The sequence below is a fragment of the Dromiciops gliroides genome, chromosome 3 (genome assembly GCF_019393635.1).
Source record: "Dromiciops gliroides isolate mDroGli1 chromosome 3, mDroGli1.pri, whole genome shotgun sequence".
In the NCBI taxonomy this organism is placed as follows: domain Eukaryota; kingdom Metazoa; phylum Chordata; class Mammalia; order Microbiotheria; family Microbiotheriidae; genus Dromiciops; species Dromiciops gliroides.
In genome coordinates, this window is record NC_057863.1 from 179,638,301 (window position 1) to 179,666,022 (window position 27,722).

Consider the following 27,722-nt stretch of genomic DNA (forward strand, 5'->3'; position numbering starts at 1 on the left):
GACTGGCTTGGCCTCAGGCTTTCTTTCCAGGATGTGCAGAACTGGACTCTATGAGTCTTGAGACTCTTCTCTTCCAGCTCTGCTCAGCCACCAGTTTGGGGGACTGCTTAACTGTGCTACAGTGCTATCTAGCCTGGAGTGCCTTGTAAAACTGTTGTCGCACAATTGACACAGAAAAACTACTCAGCCAGGTACTGGGGGGGGGGGGGTGGGGAGAGGGAGAGAGGGGGGGGGGGATGAGGGAGAGAATTTCTTATGCACAGTCCCAAAGCGGGTTTCAAGCCTCCAACAATGGTCGGGCCAGTCTTGTAACCAACCTGGTTATATACAAAAGTAGTAGGTGTGGTATAGTGGCAAGTTTATCAAACGAAGATGAGGTCAGTGGTTAAGGGAGGCTTGGCATTGCAGCTAGGGTACATCAAAAGGCCAGAGCCTGTCTGAGACAGACAAGGTCAGAGCTGCAGCTGCAGCTTAGAACACAGGAACGCCGGGTTTGTGTGAAATAGACAAGATCAGAGGCTATGTGTGACTTTTCTACATCAAGACCTGCCCAGACTACCCCAAGATTACTCTCCTAAAGCCCCGGGCATCAGGCTTCACTCAAATTTGGCTTAGTTTGGGCACTACAGAACAGCGTCAGGGGTCCTCTACATTTAGCCTTTGACCTGCCAGATAATCTATGTCACTGGATTACTGGATAAATCTGAAGGTGATTTTCTTATCTTTCACTTAGTAAAATAGTACTTTTCTCTAAACTCTGATAGAATATTTGTGAGCACCTAGCATCCTCTGAATCCTGGCACGCCCCCATCTTCCCCACCATGTTTACTCTATGAGAAAGCTAGTGAGATGAGTATCATATCTCCCTCTTCCCACGCACCCCAGTCACAAAAAATGCTGTTAACTCTTCCTTTTGTAACATCTCCAATGCCTGCCCTTTCCTTTTCATCAGGCCTTCGTCATGACCACAATAAAGATCTCTCTTCTAGTATCAGAAATCTTTCCTGCTGCCACCTGGTCAATCTCACTAAAATGATGTTTTGTACACACTCCCCTCCCACCACTCATCATGAGTGCCTTCTTTCCTCCTACTCAAAACCCCTGGATATCGTTACTACAATCTCTAATGAGGTCATCTAGTCCCACTCTTTTCATTTTACAGATGAGGGAACTGAGGTCTAGAGAGTTCTAACGTCACATAGGTTAGTCAGTCAATAAACACTTATTAAAAAGCATACTATGCGCCAGGCGCTACGCTAAACACCGCGGATACAAAAAAAGCAAGGCAGTCCCTCCTTCTCTTCTTACGTCATAATCCCCGCCCGCCTGCTCCTCTTCCTCTCTTCTCTGCTTCGGACACTACCATCTCCCGCCCCCCACCCACTCCCCCTACAGGTCTCTAGAGAGGAGGTGGGGAAGTCGGGAAAGCCTCGGAACCATCGCCCGGAGCTGCGTTTCCAGGGGGGACGCCTTTCCCTGTCACACGCCAGGGCAGGCTGTGGGCCTGGGCCGCGGGGCCGGCGGCCGGGAGGTAGCGGCGCGGCGGCGTGCGGAGATAGCGCGCGGGGGTCCCGGCGCGTTCTGGGGCCGGGGGCGGGGCGGCCGGGGGGAGAAGCTGAGGGGTCCCCGAGACTGCGGGTCTGTTTACCCCGGCTGGGAGCGTGAGGCTGCTGCAGCGCTCGGACACACTCTCGGAGGCCGCGCCGCGCCGCGCCCCGCCTCCTCCTCGCGCCGGCCCCCGGATTCTGCACGCCCGCCACCTCTTCCTCCTCCGCCCCCCCTCCCCTGAGCTGTCTCCGGCGCACGCGCTGGCCTAGTCCCCGCGAGAAGATGAACTTGGAGCGGCTGCGGAAGCGCGTCCGCCAGTACATAGACCAGGTGTGGAGGGGGTGTCTCTGTGTGTATGTGTGTCCACGTGTGTTAGTGTGTGTAGACGGCTCCCCAGGCGGGCAGCGCCCAGGACCCGAGTCTGGGCCCGGGCCCCGGAGAAGCGGGGTCCTGGGCGGGGAACCTGTTGTGTGTGCGGCCCGGCTGTTGAGTGTCTGGCCCGGGCCGGGGTTTAGGCCCCAGAGTTGGGAGAGCGAGGGGCCTAGGGACGGAGTCCGGGAAGGGTGCAGACCCCATCCCTCTTTCCGAAACGTCTGACACTTGTTTTTATTTCGAGTAAAGATGTCACCGGCTTCTTATGGGCCTTTTCCCCCAACTGCAGCCCCAAGGGCTTCCCCTTGGGGGTAAAGCGAAGCCACTTTGCCTGAAGAAAAGCGGGCTCATTCCCTCTCCGGAGCTCACTGGCCCCTACTGGTTCTACCATTAGGCACTCAACGGACCTTCTCCGGGATTATTATGTAACTTGGCATATTAAATCACCTAAAGTGTGCAGAGCGAGAAGTCGGTCAACAAACCGATTAGGCACTTCCTCTGGGCCGGGCTCTAGACTGAGTGCTAGGGGATACAAAGAAAGGCAAAAAGAGCTATTTCCCAGGTGCCTGCATTCAAAACATTTTGCCTGTTTTTATTGTCCCCCTCGAGGTCTTGAACTATTTAGATGCTGAATAAGTTTTTGTGGTTGAGTTCTAGGAAGATGTGATCTCTGAATATGGAATTAGTTTAGGTATAAAGTTGCAAGGATTTGTTTTTGAGAGGACTGTTTCTTGGTATTGGGACACACTGTATTCCTTGTTTAATAGATGAAGATGTACAATGGAAAGAAGAATGGATTTATAATCGGACAACCTGGATTCAATTCAAGTCTGCCGGTTACTGTGTGACCTTGGACGAGTCACTTTTACCTCTCCAGGACTTAGTTGTCTCATCTATCAAATGAGGGGGTTAGACTAGGTGACTCCCCAAGCCTCTTCCAGCTTCGATCCTGTAAAGATCAAATATTATTAATTGAGGATGAACTTACTGTCTAAACTGTCATTCCATTCACGTTTAAAATGTCCATAAAACGATATATTTTTTCAGATTGCCTATTAGTCTTAAGGAGTATTATTTTGAAGCATGTCATTTCTGCCCATTTTGATACATCTTTGTTTTTATAATTCTAGCAAATTGAATGTGAAGTATTCACTTATTGCATATTTAGGGCATATATACTTGTTAACATGGTTTTTAACTATTAGAAAAATATATTCTAAAACTGTCCCATAAAAATCCTCAAGTGGTAGTTGAACAGCTCAGTTTCTAGCTTTCATCAAGAGGAACTGAAATGGAGTAGTTATGACTGGGTAAAGATTGCATGGGAATAGACACCAGAACTGGGAATAAAACTAGTCAGACATGCTACTCTTTTCAGCCCTAATGTGGCTTTACATTGCCACCTTCACTCTGTATTTCCCAAGTACTATAGATGAACTTATATGTCTCCTTTGGTCATTGAAATTTAGCAGATGGGGGCAGCTAGGTGGCACAGTGGATAAAGCACCAGTCCTGGATTCAGGAGGACCTGAGTTCAAATTCAGCCTCAGACACTTGACACTTACTAGCTGTGTGACCCTGGGCAAGTCACTTAACCCCCACTGCCCTGCAAAAATGAAAAAAAAAAAAGAAATTTAGCAAATATTCATAAAAATAATTTGAACATAATTCTAAGGTTAAAAGCCTAAACATCTTAACCTTTCTGTCTTTAGAGCCTATCATACTTGATTGCCTTTGAGATCAAACTACGGTAATAATATTCTTCTAGTATCACAGTAAATCATTTTTAGTGGATGTTCATGACAAACCCTTTTTTGCTGGATTTTGTTTATCTTGTTAATATAGAATTACAAAGAGGTTTTTCTGAACAAGACTCTTGTCATAACACTATGATTTCTACTTTTTTATAGCAACAATATCAAAGTGCTCTATTTTGGGCAGACAAAGTAGCCTCCTTGTCTCATGGTAAGTGACAAGTGTTAGATTTTATTTAATGCCATTAATCTTTAAAACTTCTGTTATAACTTGGGTCTCTGATAGTATGTATAATATTTTTTGCTTGTTTTAGAAGAACCACAAGACATTTATTGGTTGGCCCAGTGTCTTTACCTGACTGCTCAGTATCATAGGGCAGCACATGCCCTTCGATCACGTAAGCTAGACAAGGTAAGTTTCTTAACCTGGTATTTCACATTTGCTGTCTCAGGTTTTATTGATGCCTCTTGTTCTGATATCATAGTAATTCCCCCAGCCTAGTCTTGGCACAAAGGAAGAAAAATCAATTAAGCAAAACCTGACACATCAGTGAATCTACAATGCATATTTCAAATAGTTATACTGATGGAAAAGTAAAAAATATACTTTTGTTTAGTTTGTTATTCTCTGCCTAATGAAGATATCCAGCTGACTTTAAAGAAACTATTAGCATGCTCTTAAAATTTGTTAATTGCTGGCAGTTAATAAATCTTTACACTTTTTAAAGACATGAGGATTATTGAATAATTCCAGCTTTTTTATAATTGGTAACTGTGTTAGAAAGCAAAGAAGGAAAAGAAATCTGATAGATGAAACTCAAATTTCCCATTTCTCATTATTTTCAAATTATTTTGATGACTTTGCAAATTCACTTCCTTTCTAGTTATATGAAGCATGTCGATACCTTGCTGCTAGGTGTCATGTAAGTATGTTTTATTAAATTTTTTTAATTAAAAGAAAATTAATCATATTAAAACAAAATTTGAAATAATAGTGTTATTTTTCTGTCCCCCTCTCTCCCTGATTATTGTGACAATTTCAGTAATAGGAATAGCATGTCAGTGTAATGTTGTTACATCAATGTTCACATAATTATTTTCTTAATATTGGTTTATTGTTGAGTAATTAATATGGTACAGTGTTCTCCCCCTGCCCTGCCACCTCCCCATTAATTTTAGAAAGCCAATATGCATCTGAAAAGATTGCTTTTTGGAAAATTTAAATTTAAGTAATGAAATGGTATGCCACTTAGCATCCCTTTAAAATTTAAAACATTATGTAGAGGAGCTTTAATAATCACTCTTGTTTAAACATTTTGCAATTCTCTACATAGTATGCTGCAAAGGAACACCAGCAAGCTCTTGATATCCTTGATATGGAAGAACCAATTAACAAAAGATTATTTGAAAAATACTTGAAAGATGAAAGTGGGCTAAAAGAACCTTCTAATGACTGGGAAATGTCCCAATCTTCTGTAAGTAGTAGTTTGGTGGGGTTTTTCCCCGCAATGGTTGTTTTTATGATTAGGGAAAGCATTAAATGTTGTAGGAATGTTATAAAAAAGTATATATGCTATATTGCAAAACTAAATTGCTTTTCATATAATTGTAAACATTAACATAACTGTTGTATTTTTGATCACCTACTTTACTTAATTCTTCTTTACCTTTTCTCCCTCCTTTCCTTGATGGTAGTGTAATACTTTCCTGTCCTAGCAGGCCTTAAAGCTATTTCTTCAGACTGTTTAAATCTGTTTAGGATTTCTCTCTTTCCCACAATCCCTCCTTTAGCTTCTTGAAACCTGTGAACCAATTTGTCCTCACTTTTCTATTTTTGTGAATTCTTTGGTTCGTTTTCTAGGAATCTTTCCCTGATTAACTCCAATTCTTTCTTGGGAAATATTTTAATATATACTAGGGAAAGTCTGTAAGTAATGTGTTTTTGTTTCTTTTGATAGTACTTATTTACAATATATCACTACATAATACACTAATTGTTGGTAACATTTTAAAAAATAAAGTATTATTAAAATATGCTTAAATTCATCTTATTTCCTTCCCAGTATATATATTTTGTTTAATCTCTTTGTGGCTTACATTTACTTGCTTATTAATAGCTAATAATAATTTAAATAGTGCTTTAAGGTTTATTCACAACACTGAAGGGTAAGTGGTATATTATTGACACCATTTTATGGGTAAAGAAACTAAGTTTCAGAAAGATTGACTTGCCTATGGTCACACAGAGTCAAATGTGAACCCAGATCTCTTGGCTCCAGGTCTAGCACTCTTCATCAAACTGTACTGCAGTGGATCTATTGCCTTATCTACATCAGAACTTCTACGCTGTTCACATTACAGCACATCAACACCTTTCATCCTATATGGTTCTATATCTGTGTTTTTCTATAAATCTGCCATAGATTTTTATATATATATATATCAACAGACTAAAAGATTTATTTGGGGTTTTTCATTATTTCATGGATACCAATTTAGGATTCAGTTCTTTTTCTCTTTTATCCCTCACTGTTAGACTAAGGTTTTTCCTAGTCATTTATGTCCTTGATGTTGTTATTATTTTAAATTATTTTTCACTTGCTAGGTAATTTTGATAATGTCCTTTAGCCTACTTATACAACCCCATCCCCCAAATGTATTTCAGTTCTTTTTTAAACTACTTGCATTTAAATTTTTTCTGAAATCATATTATTTTGCAAAATCCTCTGATTTGATCTTATGGTTTCAGTAGGATAAAATATTAATGTTAAAAAGATAGGGGCAGCTAGGTGGCACAGTGGATAGAGCACCGGCCCTGGAATCAGGAGTACCTGAGTTCAAATCCGGCCTCAGACACTTGACACTTACTAGCTGTGGGACCCTGGGCAAGTCACTTAACCCCAATTGCCTCACTAAAAAAAAAAAAAAAAAGATAGACTTTTGTGATGATTGAAAACATTATAGTTTACCAAATTCAGCCCAGCAAGATCTCCTATTAGTCAATTCTGAATACATTTCACTGTCCCTATATGAATTTCTGTCCAAGATGAGAACTGATAGTGAATTTTCTGTCCAGTGTCGTGATTTGAGCAGTGGGTCATTTTCATTCACTTTTTTCTGTTGCTGATAACTAAAATAATCTCTTGGGTGTAGCTTTTGTTGGGTAAGTACTGTAATGTTCCAGAATGCAATGTAATCAGGACTATAGCATTCCCAACAAGAACATCTAGAGAAAAAGCTCTGCTCTTAGGGATTCCATCTTCTATTTTTTTGCATAAGGACAGCTGTCACATGGTCAAAGGTCTTTTAGTACATTTCCCTATTTGAAGCCTTAGTTGACATTCACCAGATTTATCCAAAATTTTCTCCATTGTCTTATCTTTCATTGTCCTATGAGGGTAGCACATATGTAGGAGATAGCTTGTTTAAAGAGTCTGTAAGCCTACATTTTGCTTTACCAAGTCAAATTTTTTTTGGTAAATTCACAATTAATATAGTCTGGAATTTTATATTTCATCCCTCTAACCTCTTAATCCTTTGCATGACATTGAACATGTCATGTGGTCTGATATAAAAGATGTCTGCAAACATCTGCTCCCTTCACGTATTTTTACAATACACAACATGAAACATTTCAATTCAAATAATTAATAAATGCAGGGTGCCAGGCACTTGATTTACCCGTTACACATTATCCTGGTAGCTAGCCCAACAGCATTACCAAAAGAAGTTTGTGCATTATCCCTGAGCTATATTACCCATTTGTTATGTGCAAAGAATTGTATTTATTAGTTATGCAGGAGCAAAAATAACATTGTAAAAATAACTAACTCTCTGCTTGGAAAGAGTGTTGAGTATAAATGGGAATTCTCAAAGTTGAAAGATAAAAAGCATATATAACACATATAACTGTTAGCGTTAATAATAAGTAGGTATAAAAATTGGGAATATTTGTTGGAATAATCAGAACATATCAAGTTTCATCTAAAGCTTCTTAACTTTTGTTTTCCTATTTCTTTCTTTTTTTGTTTGTTTTTTTGGTGAGGCAATTGGGGTTAAGGGACCTGCCCAGGGTCACACAGCTAGTAATTGTTAAGTGTCTGAGGCCAGATTTGAACTCAGGTCCTCCTGAATTCAGGAAGGGTGCTGTATCCACTGCACCACCTAGCTGCCCCTCCTATTTCTGTTTAGAAAGAAATCCCATTAGCTATAAAATACTTTTCAGTCATTGACTCAGACTCTAATATGTCATTTTCCCACCAGATTAAGAGTTCTATTTGCCTTTTGAGAGGAAAGATCTATGATGCTCTAGATAATCGAACCTTAGCAACTTATAGCTACAAAGAAGCCTTGAAGCTTGATGTCTACTGCTTTGAAGCATTTGATCTTTTAACATCACACCACATGCTGACAGCACAAGAAGGTTTGGAAACTAAGGCATTTTTATTCCCTTTTACATCTATGGAAAATTAAATCTGCAGACTCGTATTCAGTGCATTTAGCTGAATTTTTAGAATATTTTCACTAAATCCTCAAAATTAGGGAAATACTTGATATGGTTGAACAACTTAACTGTTAGGATATAGATGGCATAATGTAGTGAAAGAGCCCCAGAGTATGAGTGACATCTGGATTCAGGTCTTAGTTACATCATTTACTGTTTGACCTTAAAAAAAGTCAGCTCTCTGAGACTCAGTTTCCTTATTTGTGAAATAGGGATAAAACTTAATCCACCTACATCGAGTGATTATTAGAAGATTTTGGCCAACTAATGGAAACTTCTTTAACTCCCCATTTCAAAACTTCTTAGTATCATTACCTATTTATTCTGTCCTCCATCCTTCCTATCTAAGAAGTATCCCTACTTCTTGCTAAAGTAACTCAGCTTACATTTTTGTCCTTCCTGCCCCCTCCTCAACCCTCATCTCCTTGAGAATTAAATGCAAAGTCTTCTAACTGTAAAGTACTAACATAAACGTAGACGGCCCTTCTCCAAAGAGTATAAACATACGGTACCATTTGTCATGTCATTATACCTATGCTTTTGTCAAGAGATTTTGCTGTGACTTTCAGAAAATTCATAAATAGAGAGCTAGAAAGGACCTCATCTAGTCTAGTCTCCTCATTTTACAGATGAGGAAACAATTCTTTTTTGAGAGAAGTAGAGCTCAGCATAAAAGGGAATGGTAGTATTTCATTTCCTCACTTTTAATTGAAGAAAGGAAACTGAAGGATCTTAGAATCATACTGGGAACTGGGAAATTTGGTCCTTGCACTTTTCTACACGATGGGGATAATCCAACAATTCTGTTTTTATTTCTAGTGTATATTGACTCTCCTTTTGAGTGATTCTTTACTTAGGGCAATACATTGTAAAGAACGTTTTCTGATTGCTAGATTTTTTTTCATCAATATTATAATTTTAACATTTTTTTAAAATTTCATAGAAAAAGAGCTACTTGAATCTCTACCTCTTGGCAAGCAGTGCACAGAAGAACAAGAATTGCTGCGTTTTCTTTTTGAGAATAAGTTAAAGAAGGTAAGTAAAAATTCCATGGCCACAATACTCACAGTTGGCTCTTGAGCCCTTTATTCTGCCTCCCTCTTGTCCAGGAAAATTGGACCTCTCCTTTTTCATCTTCTGAAGAGTCTAAGCATGGAATTAATAATCTGTCATCTCCAAACATGCTCTCCACCCATGGTTAAATTTTAGAAATTAAAATAGTAAGGAGATCTGTCTTAGTACTTGGGAAATCGTATTTAATCCATTTATTAAAAACCAAATCATAATTCAGAACTATATAAGGTATTCTGTTGATCTAAAAATAGGGTATTTTAAAACTAAAATCAATTTCAGTGATTGTTCTTGAAACCTATATCCCTGACTAAATATTTATTTTCTTTAAATAGAATTAAGTTTCTTTTTCTTTATCCCTTCTATTCCTTATTAACAAACAGTGAAGTGATATGTTGCTAGATTTTTCCTGTGTGTAAATTATGTTTAGAGGTTAATAAAGTATTTTTAAATGCTGCATTACTATTTTAGGTGGCTAAGGGGTTGCTTATTGCATGGAAGGAATAATTTATTGAGTAAAGTCATAGAATATTACAGCTAAAAAGAACCTTACTGGTCATTAACCAAACCCCTTCATTTTATATATGAAGAAATTGAAGCCCAGCAAGGTTATTGCTTCCTCAAAATCACATAATGCATTCTTTTTTTTCTTTCTTTCTTTTTTTTTTTGGTAGGGCAATGGGGGTTAAGTGACTTGCCCAGGGTCACACAGCTAGTAAGTGTCAAGTGCCTGAGTCCAGATTTGAATTCAGGTACTCCTGAATCCAGGGCCTGTGCTTTATCTACTGCGCCACCTAGCCGCCCCCACATAATGCATTCTTAATGCTAGGAAAAAGTGAATGCAGTTTCCAAAAGTGCTTGTACTCCCAAGGAATATATTATTGAGTGTTCACCATGAATTTTAGTTAATGATATTATAGGAAAGTTATAAATTTTCAATTCTTCAATCCCGGAAAACTGTATCTTCATTTTTGAGAGAAATTTTGCAGAGTCCTTGAGTTTTCTTGTCCTGGAAAATACAGTTTGCACATAGTGACAGAAAACTACAATACTATGATCATTACATTTATCCTGTCATTAAATTCTAAGAAAATGAAAAATGATAGACCCTCAAAGTCTTCAGTTTACAACACCCTCTCATGTCTTTTCTATTGGCTGTTGAATTCGTATGGCCATAGCTAGTGTTTATCTGCATTATTTTATGAATGATACATGCCATGTAGGTATACTTAACAAGGTCATGTTCTTATCAGTAAGAGTAATGCTCATTCTAGACTGTTTTGAAAATCTGTGATAAAAATGTTCAAATCAAAGTATAAAACAACTGTAATATCTGTAAATGGAAATATGAAGGCCAGGAGGTTTTGAGGTAGCTAGGTGGCCCAGTGGTTAGAACACTAGGCCAGGAATACTCAGATGTGACCCCCAGATACTTTTTAGCTGTATAATCCTGGGTAAGCAATTTAACTTCTGTCTGCCTCAGTTTCCTCACCTACAAAATGAGGATAATAATAACATCTACTTCCCAGAGTTGTTGTGAGATTGAAATGAGGTATAACTTTTAGCATACTGGTTCAGTTAATAAATTTTTGTTTACTCTTTTCCCCTTTTGATTAAATTAGAAAAATTACTGCTCCAAAAGAACTTTGCTGGGAATATGGAATCTTCAGATTGGAAGGGACCTCAGAGGCTATTTTGTGCCATGTTTCATGATTTGTTTAAATGTCAGTCAGTATATTTTGTCCATTATCTTTCACCCCTTTCTGAAAGTACACAATTCACATGGGGACCCAGATGTCCCTAAGATACTTAAAAAACTTGAGCAATTTAGTTTTATCATTTTCTCATTTTATATAAAAATATTTTCTGTGTTTCAGTATAATAAGCCTAGTGAAACTGTCATTCCTGAATCTGTAGATGGTCTGCAGGAAAATCTGGATGTGGTAGTGTCTTTGGCAGAAAGACATTATTATAACTGTGATTTCAAAATGTGCTACAAGCTGACTTCAGTGTAAGTATCTACAGGCATTTCAAGCCATCTGTTCTGTTATTTAAGGCCCTTCCTTTGGCATCCTCTCATTGGATCATTGTTTAATGAACCTTCACTACACAGCACTCTCCTAAGGTATGAAAGAATAAGTTACAGATATGAAGATGTTTATTTAAAACTCTTAAAAATTTATTTTTAAATCTATTTATTAAATAGATTGGGTCAGCTTAAGTTGTTGCATAGTAAAAGAATCTTTAAATACTACTGGTATTGATTATTTTCTGTACTTTAGTTCTGCTGATTTAAAATATTAATACTTTATAATCATATTCATATTTCTCAAATTCCAGGATTTTTTATTAATTGGTCCTTCCATGTCTGCCCTGGTTGGACAACTGTTTAGTGAAATTGTTTGGACGTAGAGTTAAACTACAAATAAATATAATCACCTTAGTATGACTTGATAATATGTTAATGATAAGTTGTTACAATGAGTGTTTTATTCCATTCCTAGAATGGTAATACATAGTACTTTGACTTTCAGAGTAATTGAAAAAGATCCTTTCCATGCAAATTGTTTACCTGTGCACATAGGGACTCTTGTGGAACTGAATAAAGCAAATGGTAAGAAGCTTATTTTTGAACTAAAATGGAAATTAAAGTTGTATAAAGTATTACAATATGGGAGGCAGGAAGGGAAGAGAGATTTAAAATCTATTAGCCTTTTAAAGTCATAAGATTTCTTTAAATCCTGAAATTTGGTTGTATAAATAAGCCCCCAGGTAACTGTATGTTTTGGTAGCAAGAAATGTGATAAAGAAAAATGAAGAAAATTCTATTATAAATGGAAAATAGTATAGTTTTGATCCCTCTGTAGTGCACCTGTGTTTCAGCATGATAGATGGAATACTTTATTCCCTATTTTCCTGCTTCTGGTCAGAGGAAGTTTATAAAGACAATAAATTTCAAAAAGGTCATCTTAGTTCAACCTGTATTTGAGCAGGAATGTTGTCTATAACATCCCAGACAAGTGATTATCCGGCCTCTCCCTGAAGAATTCCAGTGATGGAGAGCTCACTACTTTAAAAAAAATTTTTTTCGGGGCAGCTACGTGGTGCAGTGGATAGAGCACCGGCCCTGGAGTCAGGAGTACCTGAGTTCAAATCCGGCCTCAGACACTTAACACTTACTAGCTGTGTGACCCTGGGCAAGTCACTTAACCCCAGTTGCCTCACTAAAAAAAAAACAAAACCAAAAAAAATTTTTTTTCTTCTAATTACATGTTAAACAATTTTTAACATTTTTTTTTTTAAGTTTTGAATTCCAAATTCTCTCCTTCCCTTCTCCCCTTCTGCCTGACATAACAAGCAATTTGATATAGGTTATACATGTGTAGTCATGTAAAATATTTCCATGTTAGTCATGTTGTAAAAGAAAACCCATACCCCCAAAAAAGGGGGAAAAAAAGGTAAAAAATAGTATGCTTTGTTCTGCATTCAGATTCTGTTAGTTCTTTTCTCTGCAGGCGGATAGCATTTTTCATCTTAAGTCCTTTGGAATTGTCTTAGATCTTTGTATTGCTAAGAAAAAGTTATTCACAGTTGATCATCTTAACAGTATTGCTATTATTGGATACAGTGTTCTGGTTTTGCTCACTCATTTTGCCTCAGTTCATTAAATCTTTCCACATTTTCCAGAAAGTATTCTCATCAATTGTTACAGCACAATAATATTACATCACAGTTATGTACCACAATTTGTTCAGCCATTCCCCAATTGATGGGCTACTTCTCAATTTCCAATTCTTTGCTGCCACAAAAAGAATTGCTGTAAATATTTTTGTACATATAGGTCCTCTTCCTTGTTTTTTTTTAAATCTCTTTGGCGTACAGACCATAGGAGTGATATTGCTAGATCAAAGGGTATACACAGTTAATTGCCATTTGGACATAATTCCAAATTGCTCCCGAGAATGATTATATCAATTCACAATTCCACTAAGAATACATTAGTGTTCCAGTTTTCCCACAATCTATCCCATATTTATCATTTTTCTTTTCTGTTATATTAGCCAATCTGATAGTTGTGAGGTGGCCCCTCAAATTGTTTTAATTTGTATTTCTCTAGTCAATAGGATTTAGAGCATTTTTTCAAATGACTATAGATAACTTTGATTTCTTCTGAAAACTACCTGTTCGTGTCCTTTGCCCATTTGTCATTGGGGGAATGACTAGCATTCTTATAAATTTGATTCAGTTCTCTATATATTTGAGGAATAAGGTCTTTATCAGAGAAACTTGCTATAAAATCCCCCCCCCCATTTTCTACTTTCCTTCTAATTTTGGCTGCATTGGTTTTGTTTGTGCAAATACTTTTAAATTTAATGGAATCAAAATTATCCATTTTACATCCCTTAATGCTCTCAATTTGTTATTGACTAAATAACAATTAACTAAATAACAACAAAAATTCTTCCCTTATCCATAGATCTCAAAAGTAAACTATTCTGTGCTCCCCTAATTTGTTTATGGTTTCTGCCAAATTGCTTTCCCATTTTCTAAGCACTCTTTTGTCATATAATGAGTTCTTGTCACAAAAGCTGGGATTTGGGGGTTTGTCAAACACTAGGTTAGTATGGTCCTTACTTAATATGTTTTGTGTACCCAGTCTGTTTTACTGATCTACCATTCTCTCTCTTAGCCTGTAGCAGATTGTTTTGATGATCACCACTTTTGTAATACAGTTTGAATTCTGGTATGGTTAAACTACCTTCCTCACATATTTTTTTTCATTAATTCCCTTGAGATTCTTGACCAAATTTTGTTCTTCCAGGTGAATTTTATTATTTTTTCTAGCTCTATAAAATACTTTTTTGGTAGTTTGGTATAGCACTGAATAAGTAAATTAACTTAGAATTGTCATTTTTATTATATTGACTCAGCCTACCCCATAGCAATTAATATTTTTCTATTTCAAATCTGATTTTATTAGTATGAAAAGTGTTTTGTAATTGTGTCGATATGGTTCCTAGTTTTGTCTTGGTACGTAGATTCCCAAGTATTTTATATTGTTTCCAGTTATTTTAAATGGAATTTCTCTTTCTCTCTCTTGCTGCTGAACTTTGTTGGTAATATATGCTGGTGATTTATCTGAGTTTATTTTATATCCTGCAACTTTGCTAAAATTGTCAAAGGATTCTTCAAGTAGACTATCATATCATCAGCAAAGAGTGATAGTTTTGTTTCCTTATGAATTGTAATTCCTTCTATTTCTTTTTCTTCTTGTATTGCTATAGCTAACAATACTGAATAACGGTGGTGATAACAGGCATCCTTACTTTACTTAAGATCTTATTGTCAGAGCTTCTAGCTTATTTCCATTACAGATAATGGTTGCTGCTGGTTTTAGATAAATTTTATTTATAATTTTCAGTAAAGCTCCATTTATTTCAGTGTTTTCTAATGTTTTTCATAGAAATTGAGTATTCTATTTTGTCAGAAGCTTTTTCTGCATCTTTGGAGATAATCATATTTCTCTTGGTTTTGTTATTAAGATGGTCAATTATGCTGATAGTTGTATTAATATTGAACCAGATTCCTGGTATAAATCCTACCCGGTCATATTTTATGATCTTTGTGATACACTGCTATAACCTCCTTGCTTAGTATTTTATTTAAAATTTTTTCATTAATATTTATTAGGGATATTGGTCCATAGTTTTCTTTCTGTGTTTTTGCTCTCCCTGGTTTACATATCAGGACCATATTTGTGTCATAGAAGGAATTTGGTGTAGAACTCCTTTACATATTTTTCTAAATAGTTTATGTAATATTAGAATTGTTCTTTAAATGTTTGGTGGAATTCACTTGTGAATCCATCTCTTCCTGATCTTTCTTCTTAAAGAGCTCATTGAGGCTTATTCAATTTCATTTTCTAAGATCGAGTTATTTAAGTATTCTGTTTCCTTTTCTCTTAATCTGGACAATATATATTTTTGTGAATATTTGTCCATTTCACTTATGTTATCAGATTTATTGGCATGTAATTAGGCAAAATAGCTTCAAATAATTGCTTTAGTTTTGTCTTCATTGGTATCACCTTTTTCACTTTTGAAGCTAATATTTTGGTGAATTTCCTCTTTTTAAATCAAATTAACCAGTGGTTTGTCTATTTTATTGTTTTTGTTTGTTTTTCTTTTTTTCATAAAACCAGCTCCTAGTTTAGGTTCAATGGTTTTCTCACTTTAAATTTTATTAATCTCTCGTTTGATTTTTCAGGATTTTCAGTTTGGTGTTTAATTGAGGATTTTAAATTTGTTCTTTTTCTCGTTTTTTGGTGTTCTTAGTTGCATGCCTAATTCATTGAAATGTTCTTTTTCTGTTTTATTGATGTGTTTAGAGATACAAAATTTCCCCTAAGTACTTCTTTGGCCGCATCCCATAAATTTTGGTTTGTTGTCTTACTATTGTCATTCTCTTTAATGAAATTTGTTTTGTTGATTTGTTCTTTGACCCACTTATTCTTTAGGATTAGATTATTTCGTTTCCAATTCATTTTTTATCTATCTTTCCAGTGCCCTTTATTGAATGTAATTTTTATTGCATTCTTATCTGAAAAGGATACATTTAATATTTCTTTTTTAAAATTTTGTTATGAGCTTTTTATGCCCAAATACATGGTCAGTTTTTGTGTAGGTGCCTTGTAGCACGAGAAAAGGAGATATTCCCTTCTGTTCCCATTCAATTTTCTCCAGAGGTCTATCACACCTAATTTTTCAAAAATTCTGTTCATCTCTTTAACTTTTCTTGGTCTTTGTGTCTATCTGTCTAAGACAGTATTTTAAAATACTAAACAGTACTTTAAAATGCTAAACAGTATTTTAAAATAAGCTGCCTAGATGGCATTGTACATAGAGTTGCCTTACTTGGAGTGAGCAAGGCCTGGGTTTGAATCATGCCCTCAGACACTATGTGACCAGCTGAGTGAGTGGAGGGGGGGGGGGATATACACACAGAGAGACAAATATACATATAGTATATGTTACTATGAACATTTATAAATTGCTGTGAACATTTTTGAACAAATAACCCTTTTGTTTTTTTCCTTAACACCATCAGGGTATATTTCCAACAGTGGAATTATGAGGTGAAAGGTTGTGATTGTTTTAGTAACTTTTACTTAGCGTTACTATTTTATTCTCCAAAAAAATTCTATGAGACTTTTATCAAGTGATGAGTAATAAATTTTTTGCTGTTTATAAATTGTTCATATCCTTTGACCATTTATACATTGTGGATATTCTTTTTACAAACTTTTTACCTTGAAGGAGTTTCTACATTTCATAGGCAAATGTAAAGCATACCTAGAAGGGAAGATTGAGACTTTCTTCTTCCCTAAAAAAGAGTTTTCTTTACCATAAAAAGCAGTGTGTCCTATTGGTCCACATATAGGCCATGCATTTCTTTTTTTTTTTAAATAAACATTTTTATTTAAAGTTTTGAATTCCAAATTCTATGCCTCCCTCTCTTCCCCTTACTGTCCTCCCTGAGATGGCAAGCAATCAGATAATAGGTTATACATGTGCAGTTATGTAAAACATTTCTATATTAAGCATTTTGTATAAGACTCGAATAAAGGAAAAAAATGAAAGAAAGAAATGGAAAAATAGCCTGCTTTAGTGTGTGTTCAATCAATATCAGTTCTTTCTCTGGAGGTTGATACTTCATCTCATTAGTCCTTTGGGATTGTCTAGGATCATTGTACTGCTGAGAATAGTTAAGTTCTTCACAGTTCTTCATAGAACAGTATTGTTGTCACTATGCACAATGTTCTCCTGGTTCTGCTCACTTCATTATACATCATTTCATGTAAGTCTTTCCAGGCCTTTCTGAAATCATCCTGCTTGTCATTCTCATAGCACAGTAATATTCCATTACAATCATATCAGCTAGTTCCCCAATTGATGGGCATCCTTTTGATTTCCAGTCATGCTCCTCTTCTTAATTTCCTTTTAAACAACCTGAGTTCTTTGATTGAATTTTGTTTGTCCTATCTATTTACTCCTGTGGCAAGAGCTAGGGATTGAATTTGGAATTTTCATACTAAACTTTTTTTTGGCACAGTGTCTAGAACATAGTAGGTGCTTAATAAATGCTTTGTGGATCGATTATTCCTCTACCTATATGCTGGTGTTTTGATTTACCCATGGTACCTGCTTGCTTACAGCCATCAGGTCTTGGGGCCCCTCCTCTCCACCTAGGGTAAAGCAATTCCACCCTACAAGCAAATCTGCCTTCCTCCCCTGAAATCACCTAACTTAATCTTTTTAATAAAGTAATTATTTGTTAATTATTTATCCTTGTAAACCTTTGTAATTTTTTTCCTTTTATAAATTCTTATTTTAGGGAATGGCCTATATTTGTACCAATATGGTATTTTAATATGAAATATGTTTAGTAATAAGGGGGAAATACTTAAATATATTTTCATATTTGACACAAATAATTTTCTTTTTTTTCTATACAGAGCTTTTCTATCTCTCTCATAAATTGGTGGATTTATACCCTAGTAATCCTGTAAGTTATATATGTGTGTCTACAGTTTTTACAGTTGAAATTTATTAAAATTTTAGAACTTAAAGTTAGAAAAGCTTAAATTCATAATCAAGCAAGTGGTAATTCTTTCTTTTAGAGTAGTTTTGAGCCAGATTCTCTTGTTTCCTAACTACTCATTGGTTATGAGTTAAAACATTGGACTCTGCATTAAGTGCTTCATAAAAAGTGCTGCATACTAAAACAACAACTTACTGACTAGAAGCCTCAAAGGGTTGATGCTGCTTCCAAAGTGTCAGGGTTGAGAGCTCAGTGCCATTTTAGGGCAGAGCACTTCAAATACAGGAGCTAGGGATCACGATCTGTCAGGAACCAGAAATCAGAGTTACAGGAAAAAGTAATGCAGGGAGCAGACAACCTCAGGATATAGTCAGGATTGGAATCAATAGATTAGTTAATCAAGTTAGAACTAGAAATCCCAAGGCCAGTATCACAAGTTGAAAGGTTCAAAACAGGGAAGGTAAGCACTACAGGTCAAGATGCTATTACAATATAGATTGATGCCAAAATAGTGAAGCCTTTAGGCTCTGTCCTTTTTTTCTGTAGAGAGAGCATGATGATGCCTGAGTTAGGCCAGGCTAGGAGGAAAATGTGGACCAGCAGATTATTCTGGCCACCTTTTATCAAAAATTCATACCTGGCAAACAGGTTCTGATACAGATATTGCTAACTTACAACTGGGATGTAACTTAGGTGCCAGAAGAATATGGTTCAACTTGTACTTGTATTGAATTGTCTAGATTTGTATTTTAGATCTGTTACATCTTTGGTAATGATTAATTTTTAATTTATTTAGGTATCTTGGTTTGCAGTAGGATGTTATTATCTTATGGTTGGACACAAAAATGAACATGCAAGGAGATATCTTAGGTATGTGTTTGTTTTCATATCTACTCATGGCAAAGTTCACAGATACCTATTTTTTATTTTTTATTTTAAACTTAAACACTAAAATTATGTTGTCATACATACAGCAGAACAAAAAAAATTTCTATATGGAACTGAATCTCCATTTGATACCACTTTCTTTTTTTTTTTTTTTTTAGTGAGGCAATTGGGGTTAAGTGACTTGCCCAGGGTCACACAGCTAGTAAGTGTGTGTTAAGTGTCTGAGGCCGGATTTGAACTCAGGTACTCCTCACTCCAGGGCCGGTGCTCTATCTATTGTGCCACCTAGCTGCCCCTGATACCACTTTCTTTTTAAAAGTATATAATTTTATTAACTGTTAACTGTCCAAACCGTCCTGCTTTTCTGTTCTTCTGAACATCTTTCTGTTCTGTGCATTTTTTTAAAAAATGTTAAAATGATCCTTTTTTTTTATATTACTATTGCTAACCTGCCCCCTTACCTTCCCCTCATCCCCCCAATTAGCTGGGTGAGACAAAGAGGGGAAAATTGTTATAGATAAATTTGGTTAAGCAAAATTAATCCATCCAGTACCCGTGTCCAGAAATATGTGTCTTTCTGAATCTTGTGTCTGTCACATCAAGAGATGGGTAGGTAACATACTTTACCATATAGGCTCTCTGGAGACATTGCATTGATCATTGTGTTTATCAGAGTTCTTTAGTATTTCGCTCATTTTTCTTTTACAAGTTGCTGTCTTTGTATAAATTGTTTTTCCAGTCCTGCTCACATTCAGTCTGTGTGAGATCATACTACTCAAGATTCTCTGAAATAGTCTCTTTTATAATTTTAAGAAATTATACAATTATACAATAACATTACCCTAGTTTGTTCAGCCTGGTGTCCCCCAATATGTTCTTCAAGATTAGGAAGTTTATTTTGCACTTGCCTATTCCCTGTCTGATATTATCTTTTTAACCCTCTCCTCTCTATCCCCGCTTGATTCCCTATTAAGTTTGATTTATTTCTACACCAAACCACTTGTGTATTCAAGCCTCATTTGTTCATTTTACGTAAGAATGAAGTTGATTTGAGGAAGTTCCCTTTCTCCATATTTGCATATTCTCATTTATTACAGTTATGAGAAGTAGAAATTTTAAATCTGTCTTCCTTTCTACACTGTTGTATTCTACCTCTTTTTACATTCATTCTGGTCTCTTTCCTCTCTTAAAACCTTCAAAACAGAACCAGTCCACGCCTTAGGCCTCGTTTTCTCTTATTTAACTTCCTCAGTATCCTTTGAAGACATTAAGTTTCCAGTGAGACACCTGTTTCTTCTCTTTCCATTATAATATTAGTACTGTGTCATCCTTCCAATATCTCAAATAAATTTACCTTTCTAGGCTTCTCTGGATTCATTTGTTTGCATTTTAAAATTCATATTCAGCTCTGGTCTTGTCATCAGAAATGCTTAAAAGTCTTCTATTCCATTAAAAGCCCATTTCCACTTTGTAGGATTATATTCAACTTTGCCGAGTGATTATAAGCCTATATTATATCCAATTCTTGATGAATGTAAGTAGTTATTTCACAGATGTCTCCCTTCTGGAATCCTCCCCTGCCCCTCTCCAGCTCTGTGGCCCTGAAAGCCCAGAGCAGCTTCATTACCTGAAGTGGAGGACCCCCAGCACAGGGCTACAGGAGCTACTGTCACTGCCACCAGCAGAGCCAGGGATGCTTCCCTGCCAGGCCCTCTGGGAGTCAAATTTACATAATATGAATTATATAAAACCAAAACTGTCTCTATATCTTTTGCCTTTTCAAATATTGTATTCTAACATTTTTTTGTTAAAGCTGCCAGGTCTTGTGTGATAAGTGACTGTGGTTTCTCATTACTTCAATTGTTTCTTTCTGGAAGGTTATGATATTTCTCCTTTGAGGGGGGAGCTCTGGATTTTGATTTTGATATTCCTGGGACTTTTCCCTTTCAGAAGGTGTTTGGCTTCTTTTCTATCTTTATTTTTCCCTCTAGTCCTAATAGAGCTGGGCAGTTGTCATGATTTTTTGAAATATAATTTGGTGGGTTTTTTTTAAAAACCATGTTTTTGGGGAGTCCACAGTGATTCTTATGTTATCTCACTGTAACTTGTTTTAAGGGCAGTTGTTTTCAATAGTAGATGCTTTTTTAAAAATAGTTTTTGATTTTGTTCTAATAGGCCTTGCTTTTCCATGGACTCATTGATTTCTCTTTGATCTGTTCTAGTTTTCATGGATTCCATTTTTTGGGTAAGAGTTACCACTTTCTCTTCTAAGTTACTTATTTTCCTTCCAGGCTTTTCTCCAGAGCTTTTTTTCCTTTGCTTTTTATCTCTTACTTCATTTCTCCTAGGTATTCATGTAGTCCTTGTGGGAAATTCATTTTTTTCTTTCAGTCTCTGTTCACAGTTGTTGTGGAACTAGGTTTACAACATTTTCTTTTTGTAATTGATTTTTTCTTTAATTTATTAATGCTTCCAGCATCAGTTTCTAAATTGGGGCTTTGTGACAGGACCAGGCTTTGACCTTGTTGCGCCTTTTGCATTGGGCGATCTGCCCTGCTTGGTATTGCCCTGGGTTCTACTTCCTGGCAGTTAGCTCCCCAAGGATGTATGAGTGTCAGAGATATCCAGGCCCTTCCCTGGCATCTCAGAAGAGTGTTAAGGCTTTTAGAGTCCTTTAGCCTAGACTTTCCCAGTCCAAGTGCTGTAGCACCTGATGCTGGGTGCTTCATACTAAATGGCTTTCTGATTATTCTGGGACTTTTTCAGGGAAGGAATCCACTCTTGCAGCCATAGAGGCTACTCCTGTCCTATCTTTGATTACACTGGCACTAGCCTTGCTTGAGGAGCTCCTTTTCTACTGCCCATAAGTGTCTCACTAAACCCTGTTATAGCTCTGGGGTGGAAGCTATTACTATAGTTTCACAATAGTGATCCCTTAATCACTATTCAATCTAATACAAACTTCAGAGTTTTGCTAGAGAAGGTTTGTGGGAGACAGATAGCCTGCTTGGCTATAAGTCTCTCCAGTGTAACAATTGGAATGACGCCACCTGCTGGAGACTTACTGTAGAAGAGCTCCGCCCATGAGGAAGGTCTTTGAGGGGGAGCCTGGTGCTCTGACTCGCTCTTTCCTGGTGACTCTGGCGGATAGCGGAGCTAGGAATGCGCTCTCCCTTTAATAGATAGATGAATGTAGGCCTTTCTCTCTCTCTTTACCAAATTCTTATACTCCTTAATAAATGCTTAATTTATTGGCGACCACTCATTAGATATTTTAGACAGACTAGCTAGAATTTTAGCCTTAACAATAGTTACCTATTCAAGGAAAGTATTTACTGCTGCCTCTTTCTAAATGCAGTTAAGTGCTCAAAGAGCAATTTGAAAGAATGAAAATTTAATTCAGCAGTTATTAATATCTTCTTAGCACTGTGCCTGCACATTATGGAGGATTAAAAAAGAAATGATATGGTCCTTCTCCCCAAGGATCTTTCATGGAAGTTTTTTGGGGGGTATCTAGCCCTGTCATGTCATCAGTATATGGGATAACTGATCGTGTTGAAATTACTTCCACTAATGCAGCTTAACTGTAACTTAAAGTCTTAGAGAGTTGCCAGAAATACTGAGAGATTAAGCAACTTCTCCATGATCACATAGCTTGTGTGTGTTAGAAACAGATCTTGAACCCAAGTCTTCCCTACCCCAAGGCTAACTCTATCCACTGTGCCATGCTGCATAGATTAAAAAACAGAGTAATATGAGGCAATATTAGAAGTTGTAATTCATATACAAATGGGGTATTAAAACCACCATTAATAAGACACATGTACTGAGTATTGTCAGCTTTTCCTTTTCTGCTTATTGTATCAGCACCTAACCTCCAAACCTTAAGAGTTTATCTTTGACTTTTTTCCAAAACTCACCGCCTCCCACAAGTTCATTTGATTGCCATTGATTCTTTTCCACAATAGCCATTGACTCCTCTCGTTTCTACCACCCTAGTTTAAGATCCAGGACTAACGTCTGTTCTTGGACTAACACTCCTCTTAACTAGTCTCTCTGTCTTCTTACTTTTCCCCTCAAAAGTGCAGTACATCTGGCACCTGAGTAATTTTCCTAACAAATGCCTTCATTTTATGATGTCTCTGCTCAGAAACCCCCAGTAGTTTTCCCCATTGCTTACTAAATAAAATTCACATTCCTTATTTTGACTGGCAAGTTCCTCTACAGTCCTACTTTGTCCTACTTTTCTAATTTTATTTTACATTCCTTCCCTTCTCCTGGAAGCAGCTATTTGGCATATATAAAGAGAGAGAGAGAGATGACTGGACTTGGAGTCAGAAAGACCTGAGTTTGAATTCTACTTGTATGACCCTGGCAATTCATTTAACATTTCTGAACCTCAGTTTCCTCATTTGTAAAATGAGGATTTGGTCATTGTGACGGATCAAATGTGTCAACATATGTAAAGTGCTTTGCAAAACCTTAATGCTTTATACAAATGTCTATTATTATTCACATACATTCTCTTCTGAGCAAACTAAACCAACTGTTGTTTCTTATTCTCATCCTCTCTCCCTCTTCTCTTGCTTTTCCCCCATTTCTGTAATATACTACCCTCACCAGAACAACCCTCTGCTCAGAATCTCTGCCTGTTGAGCTCCTTCCCTTTCTAGGCCCAACTCAGATTCTTTCTCTTTACATGAAGTCTTCCTATATATAGCCCCACCCAGCTAGAACTGACCTTTGTTTTTCAAATTCCCAAGAAAACTTTGGGCTACTTCTTTTACTCTCAGTATATTCTACATTGCACCATTTATTTGTGCCCATGCAAAAGTCACCATCCTTGTGCATGTGGAGTCATAAGCTCCTTCAGGGCAAGGACTGTCTTGTTTTATTTTTGTGTACACATTGCTTAGTAAAAGCATTGCACAAAGTGTGTGCTTAATAAATGATTATTGAGTTGGATTAGATTAAACCTTATAGACTAAGTGGTTAAAAAATATGATTAGAATATGGTAAGGACTACATATTGCAGATTTGGCCTTATTAATACCATATAACCAACCAAAGTAAATGGATAGGCTATGAAAAGATATAGATTATACAAAGAAACATTCTTCAAAGAGTGTATTCAGCAGTGCCCATCCACCCTCTTTCTGTCTGTCCCTTACCTACCTCCCCTCAAAACAGAATAATAAAAAAAATGAACTCTAACCACAATTGAAGTAGCTTACTTTGCTCATAGAAGGTACTTTCTGGTAAGTTAGTATATCAATCAATCAATCAATACACACTTAAGTGCTTACTGTGTTCCAGGCACTATACTAAGCACTGGTGACTCAAAAAAAGGCAAAAAAGTCCCAGCCTCAGGGGTCCTCTTCTTATTAATCTAGAATGGTTTAATTGTGGTTTTAACTTGAAATAGTAATCAGTTAAAATCAGAATTGCAACATTAAAGGGGATCCTCATTAGTTATCTTTTCCATTGCATGAATCTTAGCTACAATAATCCTGACAAATGGTTATCCAGTGACAGGGGACTTGTTCTATTCCTTGAGGTAGCCTATTCACTTTTTGTTAACTCTACCCCTGTTATATAAATGTATATATAGGAAAAAAGGCAGAGGGGCATAATGGAGAGAATGCTGGCCTTGGAGTCAGGAAGACCTGAGTTCAAGTGCAGCTTGTAACAAATACTACCTCAGCAATGCTGAGCAAGTCACTTAATGTTTTAGTGCTCTAAACAACATTCTAAGTTTATAAGAAGATGTAAACCTGAACTGGTAGAGGATATTCCTCACCAGGAACCCCCATAAGTAAAATCACAAGTCTGGTCCCTATCCCTAGTGCCTCTGTATGGGCTACATCAAAAAGCTGTGTGGATATATAAATAGTACATGTGTGTAACTTATTGTGCATGTATGTGAAATGTTATATGTGCCCCCCCCCCATAGATAGAGATAGATATGTATTTAGATATACTTCAATTCCCCATAATTCTAGCTTTTACTAAGGCCAACTTTATCTCAGTATAAGGAAAAACTTCCCAAATAAAGCTGTGCAAAAATGGAGTTCATGACATAGCGAGACTTTTTAATCCCATGTTTCTGTGAGTTAATAAACTATATGCATGAGCCCAGAAACATTCTAGAATTTAAAAAAAAAAAAAAACGAAAAAATTTGTGACATTCCTTTCAAGATACTTTTGTTCTCAGTTTCCTTATCTATAAAATGAGGGGTTGGACTCCATGACTTCTGAAGTCCTAGATCTGTGATCCTCTTATGCTGTGGAGTAGGCTTGCATTGTACCCACCTTTTCCTATATTCCCTATCTCTCTGATGCTACATGCCCGGTGTTGTTCCTTGTCACTCAGCTTCAGTAGGCCTTCTCTTTACCAATGTCTACAGATTATAAAGAGCTCTTTATAATACAGGTACATAGTACTTCAGTGTACTTGCATGTGCTCTTTCTCCCAATCTAACCCTATCACTAAGCTTCTAATTGTTTATAAGGGATGAATCGAATGGACTGAGTACCTGGAAATGGCTCAACAAAAGCCAGTATTCAAACATAAGATTTATATTCATCCATGGTTTTGACACAGTTCTGTGCTTTGGCTCTAAAACCATAGTGATACAAATAAAGATTGTACTTCTACCCCCTACCCCCACCCCAGATTTTACTTGTATACTACTTGGATGTGGTTAAGAATGGTATTTCCATAGTGTGCACCTACCTTTTTCTTTTCTTTCAAAGAAAACTCAATTTAAGGCTATGACCTAAGAAGTCAAAATTATGTAGTAAAGGACTCATGCTCACATCCTACCTGTTCTTACGGGCATTTTGATCTTGGACATATCATTTAACTTAGTTTCTTCATCTGTAAAGTGAGGTGCTTGGATTAGGTGGCCTCCAAGTTTCCTTCCAACTTAAGATCTAAGGATTCTATGGGTGGCCTTTATTAGAATTAATAAAACTTGTCCTTTTTTTATCTCATAAGTATTAGGAATCTTTGTGGTCTTTGTCCAATTACCAGTGAGTTGACTAATTTGTACTAATTTAATGAATTTATTTTAGCAAAGCCACAACACTAGAAAGAACCTATGGACCTGCATGGATAGCATATGGACATTCATTTGCAGTTGAGAGTGAGCATGACCAAGCAATGGCAGCTTACTTCACAGCAGCACAGCTGATGAAAGGGTATGTGACTAGCAAACTGAGTAGTTTAATGAAGAAATTATATGGTTCTCTTAAATGTTACTATGTGTTACTATTTAAATACTAAATGTATTTTAAAACCACTATTGTGGTATTAAACAGTACCTTGTGATCTATAAGATAAACCCCAGTGGAATGAAAAAGGTGGCTGATTAAAGCAATCTTCCTTGTAAGATCTTAGGGTTTAGGAGAAACTGCAGTGGGTTTAGAGTTGGAGGACCTCAGTTAAGCACTAGTTCTGATGCTCACTCCCTCTGGCAGGGACTTGGTTTCCTCATCTCTAATGAAGAACGAATTGGCTACATGATCTCTGAGGTTCTTTTTAGCTCTACACTCAGTTCCAGTATCTCTCCTCTTAAAAGAAACAGTGAGGACCAAAAGCAGGAGGGATTCATTTATCCACTTTACAATTCATTGATATGTTCCCAAGCAAGGGAACAGTGGAACATTTAGGGCAGGGAGTAGAAAGGAATAAGTTTAATTTTTAGCCATGTTGAGTTTGAGGTGCTGGGAGGATGTTCAGGCAAAAATGTCTGACAAATAGTTGGAAATTTGGTACTGAAAGAAGTTCAAGAGTTCAGGGTTCAAGATAAAAGTGTGAAAATAATGGATATATAGGTAATAAAATCACGAGATTGCTGAGGGAATATAGATTGAGCAAAGAAAGGATCATAGGATGGCACCTTAAAGTATGAGCATAGAACTGCCATACTGGAGATGGAACTTACATATACTATGAGAGGGCCAGAAGTGACTGGATGGAAAAGTATAGGGTATTCAGGTGGGAGTTAGCTGGAGAAGAAAGAACTTTCTAGAAAAGGGAAGACATGAATGCTTCATGAAGGAAACTTGAAAGATGGGGTTATAGATCAACCATCTAGAAGAAATGAGATATTCCAGAGCAAGGTCACAGAAATAGAAATGAGCATGGCTTGTTCAGAATATCATAAGTGGAGTTGTAGCCTAATCTTGTAAATGTGTTATGGAAAATACAATGGAATTTAATAATGTTCATATCTTAATGTAAGATAGGGTGGAACTAGTCATAGAAGGATCAGCAGGCTGTTTCATAAACTATCAGGACTCATGTAAGTAGATTGAAATTCCTAGTTACTGGTTTGTGTTTGAATTATTTTTTAAGAAAAGATTGTATAGATGTCTTTCTATTAGGTTATTAAATTATTGCATTGATGCAACTGAATGTATGATTTTAACATTGTTTTAGGTGTCACTTGCCAATGCTATATATCGGGTTGGAATATGGTTTGACCAACAATTCAAAGTTGGCTGAAAGATTTTTCAGCCAAGCTCTAAGTATAGCACCTGAAGATCCTTTTGTTATGCATGAGGTTGGAGTGGTTGCATTTCAAAATGGAGAGTAAGTACATAAAGACAAAAACATAGCATCAGCCTCAGTTCTTTTTCTAAATTCATCAAAACCTTGACTAAATAGAAATTAATCTAATTCTTCATTAAGTATAATCTTTATTCTGCATTTCACTTTTAGAAGAAAGGCATGACAGAAAGCAAGCTGGGATCATACAGTCTAAAAATAGTAGTTTTGGAGCCTCATATTTATTGCCTATTTGTTTAACTCTGAAAGTACTGTTTAATCATCATTGAAGTTCAAAATGTTTACCCAGGAGTACTACATAATTCTCAATCATCCAGAATAATATTGATTTTGTTAATTGTACTGTATTTACACACTGAACTGTAATAATATGCTTTAGAGAAATTTTTGGTTGAAACAAAAAGGATTC

At 36.5% G+C, this 27,722-nt stretch overlaps 1 protein-coding gene across 1 annotated transcript in view; it reads left to right on the forward strand.

Moving 5' to 3' along the window:
• The first annotated feature begins 1,619 nt into the window (after positions 1-1,619).
• The window catches only part of CDC16 (cell division cycle 16), a 41,608-nt gene continuing 15,505 nt past the window's right edge, over positions 1,620-27,722 (forward strand). The window contains exons 1-13 of the mRNA XM_043996782.1: positions 1,620-1,878; positions 3,831-3,885; positions 3,989-4,086; positions 4,559-4,597; positions 5,009-5,149; positions 7,938-8,097; positions 9,122-9,213; positions 11,127-11,260; positions 11,784-11,863; positions 17,765-17,814; positions 18,647-18,720; positions 25,816-25,941; positions 27,185-27,337. Coding sequence (XP_043852717.1) covers positions 1,831-1,878; positions 3,831-3,885; positions 3,989-4,086; positions 4,559-4,597; positions 5,009-5,149; positions 7,938-8,097; positions 9,122-9,213; positions 11,127-11,260; positions 11,784-11,863; positions 17,765-17,814; positions 18,647-18,720; positions 25,816-25,941; positions 27,185-27,337 — 1,250 coding nt within the window. The 5' untranslated portion in view covers positions 1,620-1,830. The remainder of the gene's footprint in view (positions 1,879-3,830; positions 3,886-3,988; positions 4,087-4,558; positions 4,598-5,008; positions 5,150-7,937; positions 8,098-9,121; positions 9,214-11,126; positions 11,261-11,783; positions 11,864-17,764; positions 17,815-18,646; positions 18,721-25,815; positions 25,942-27,184; positions 27,338-27,722) is intronic.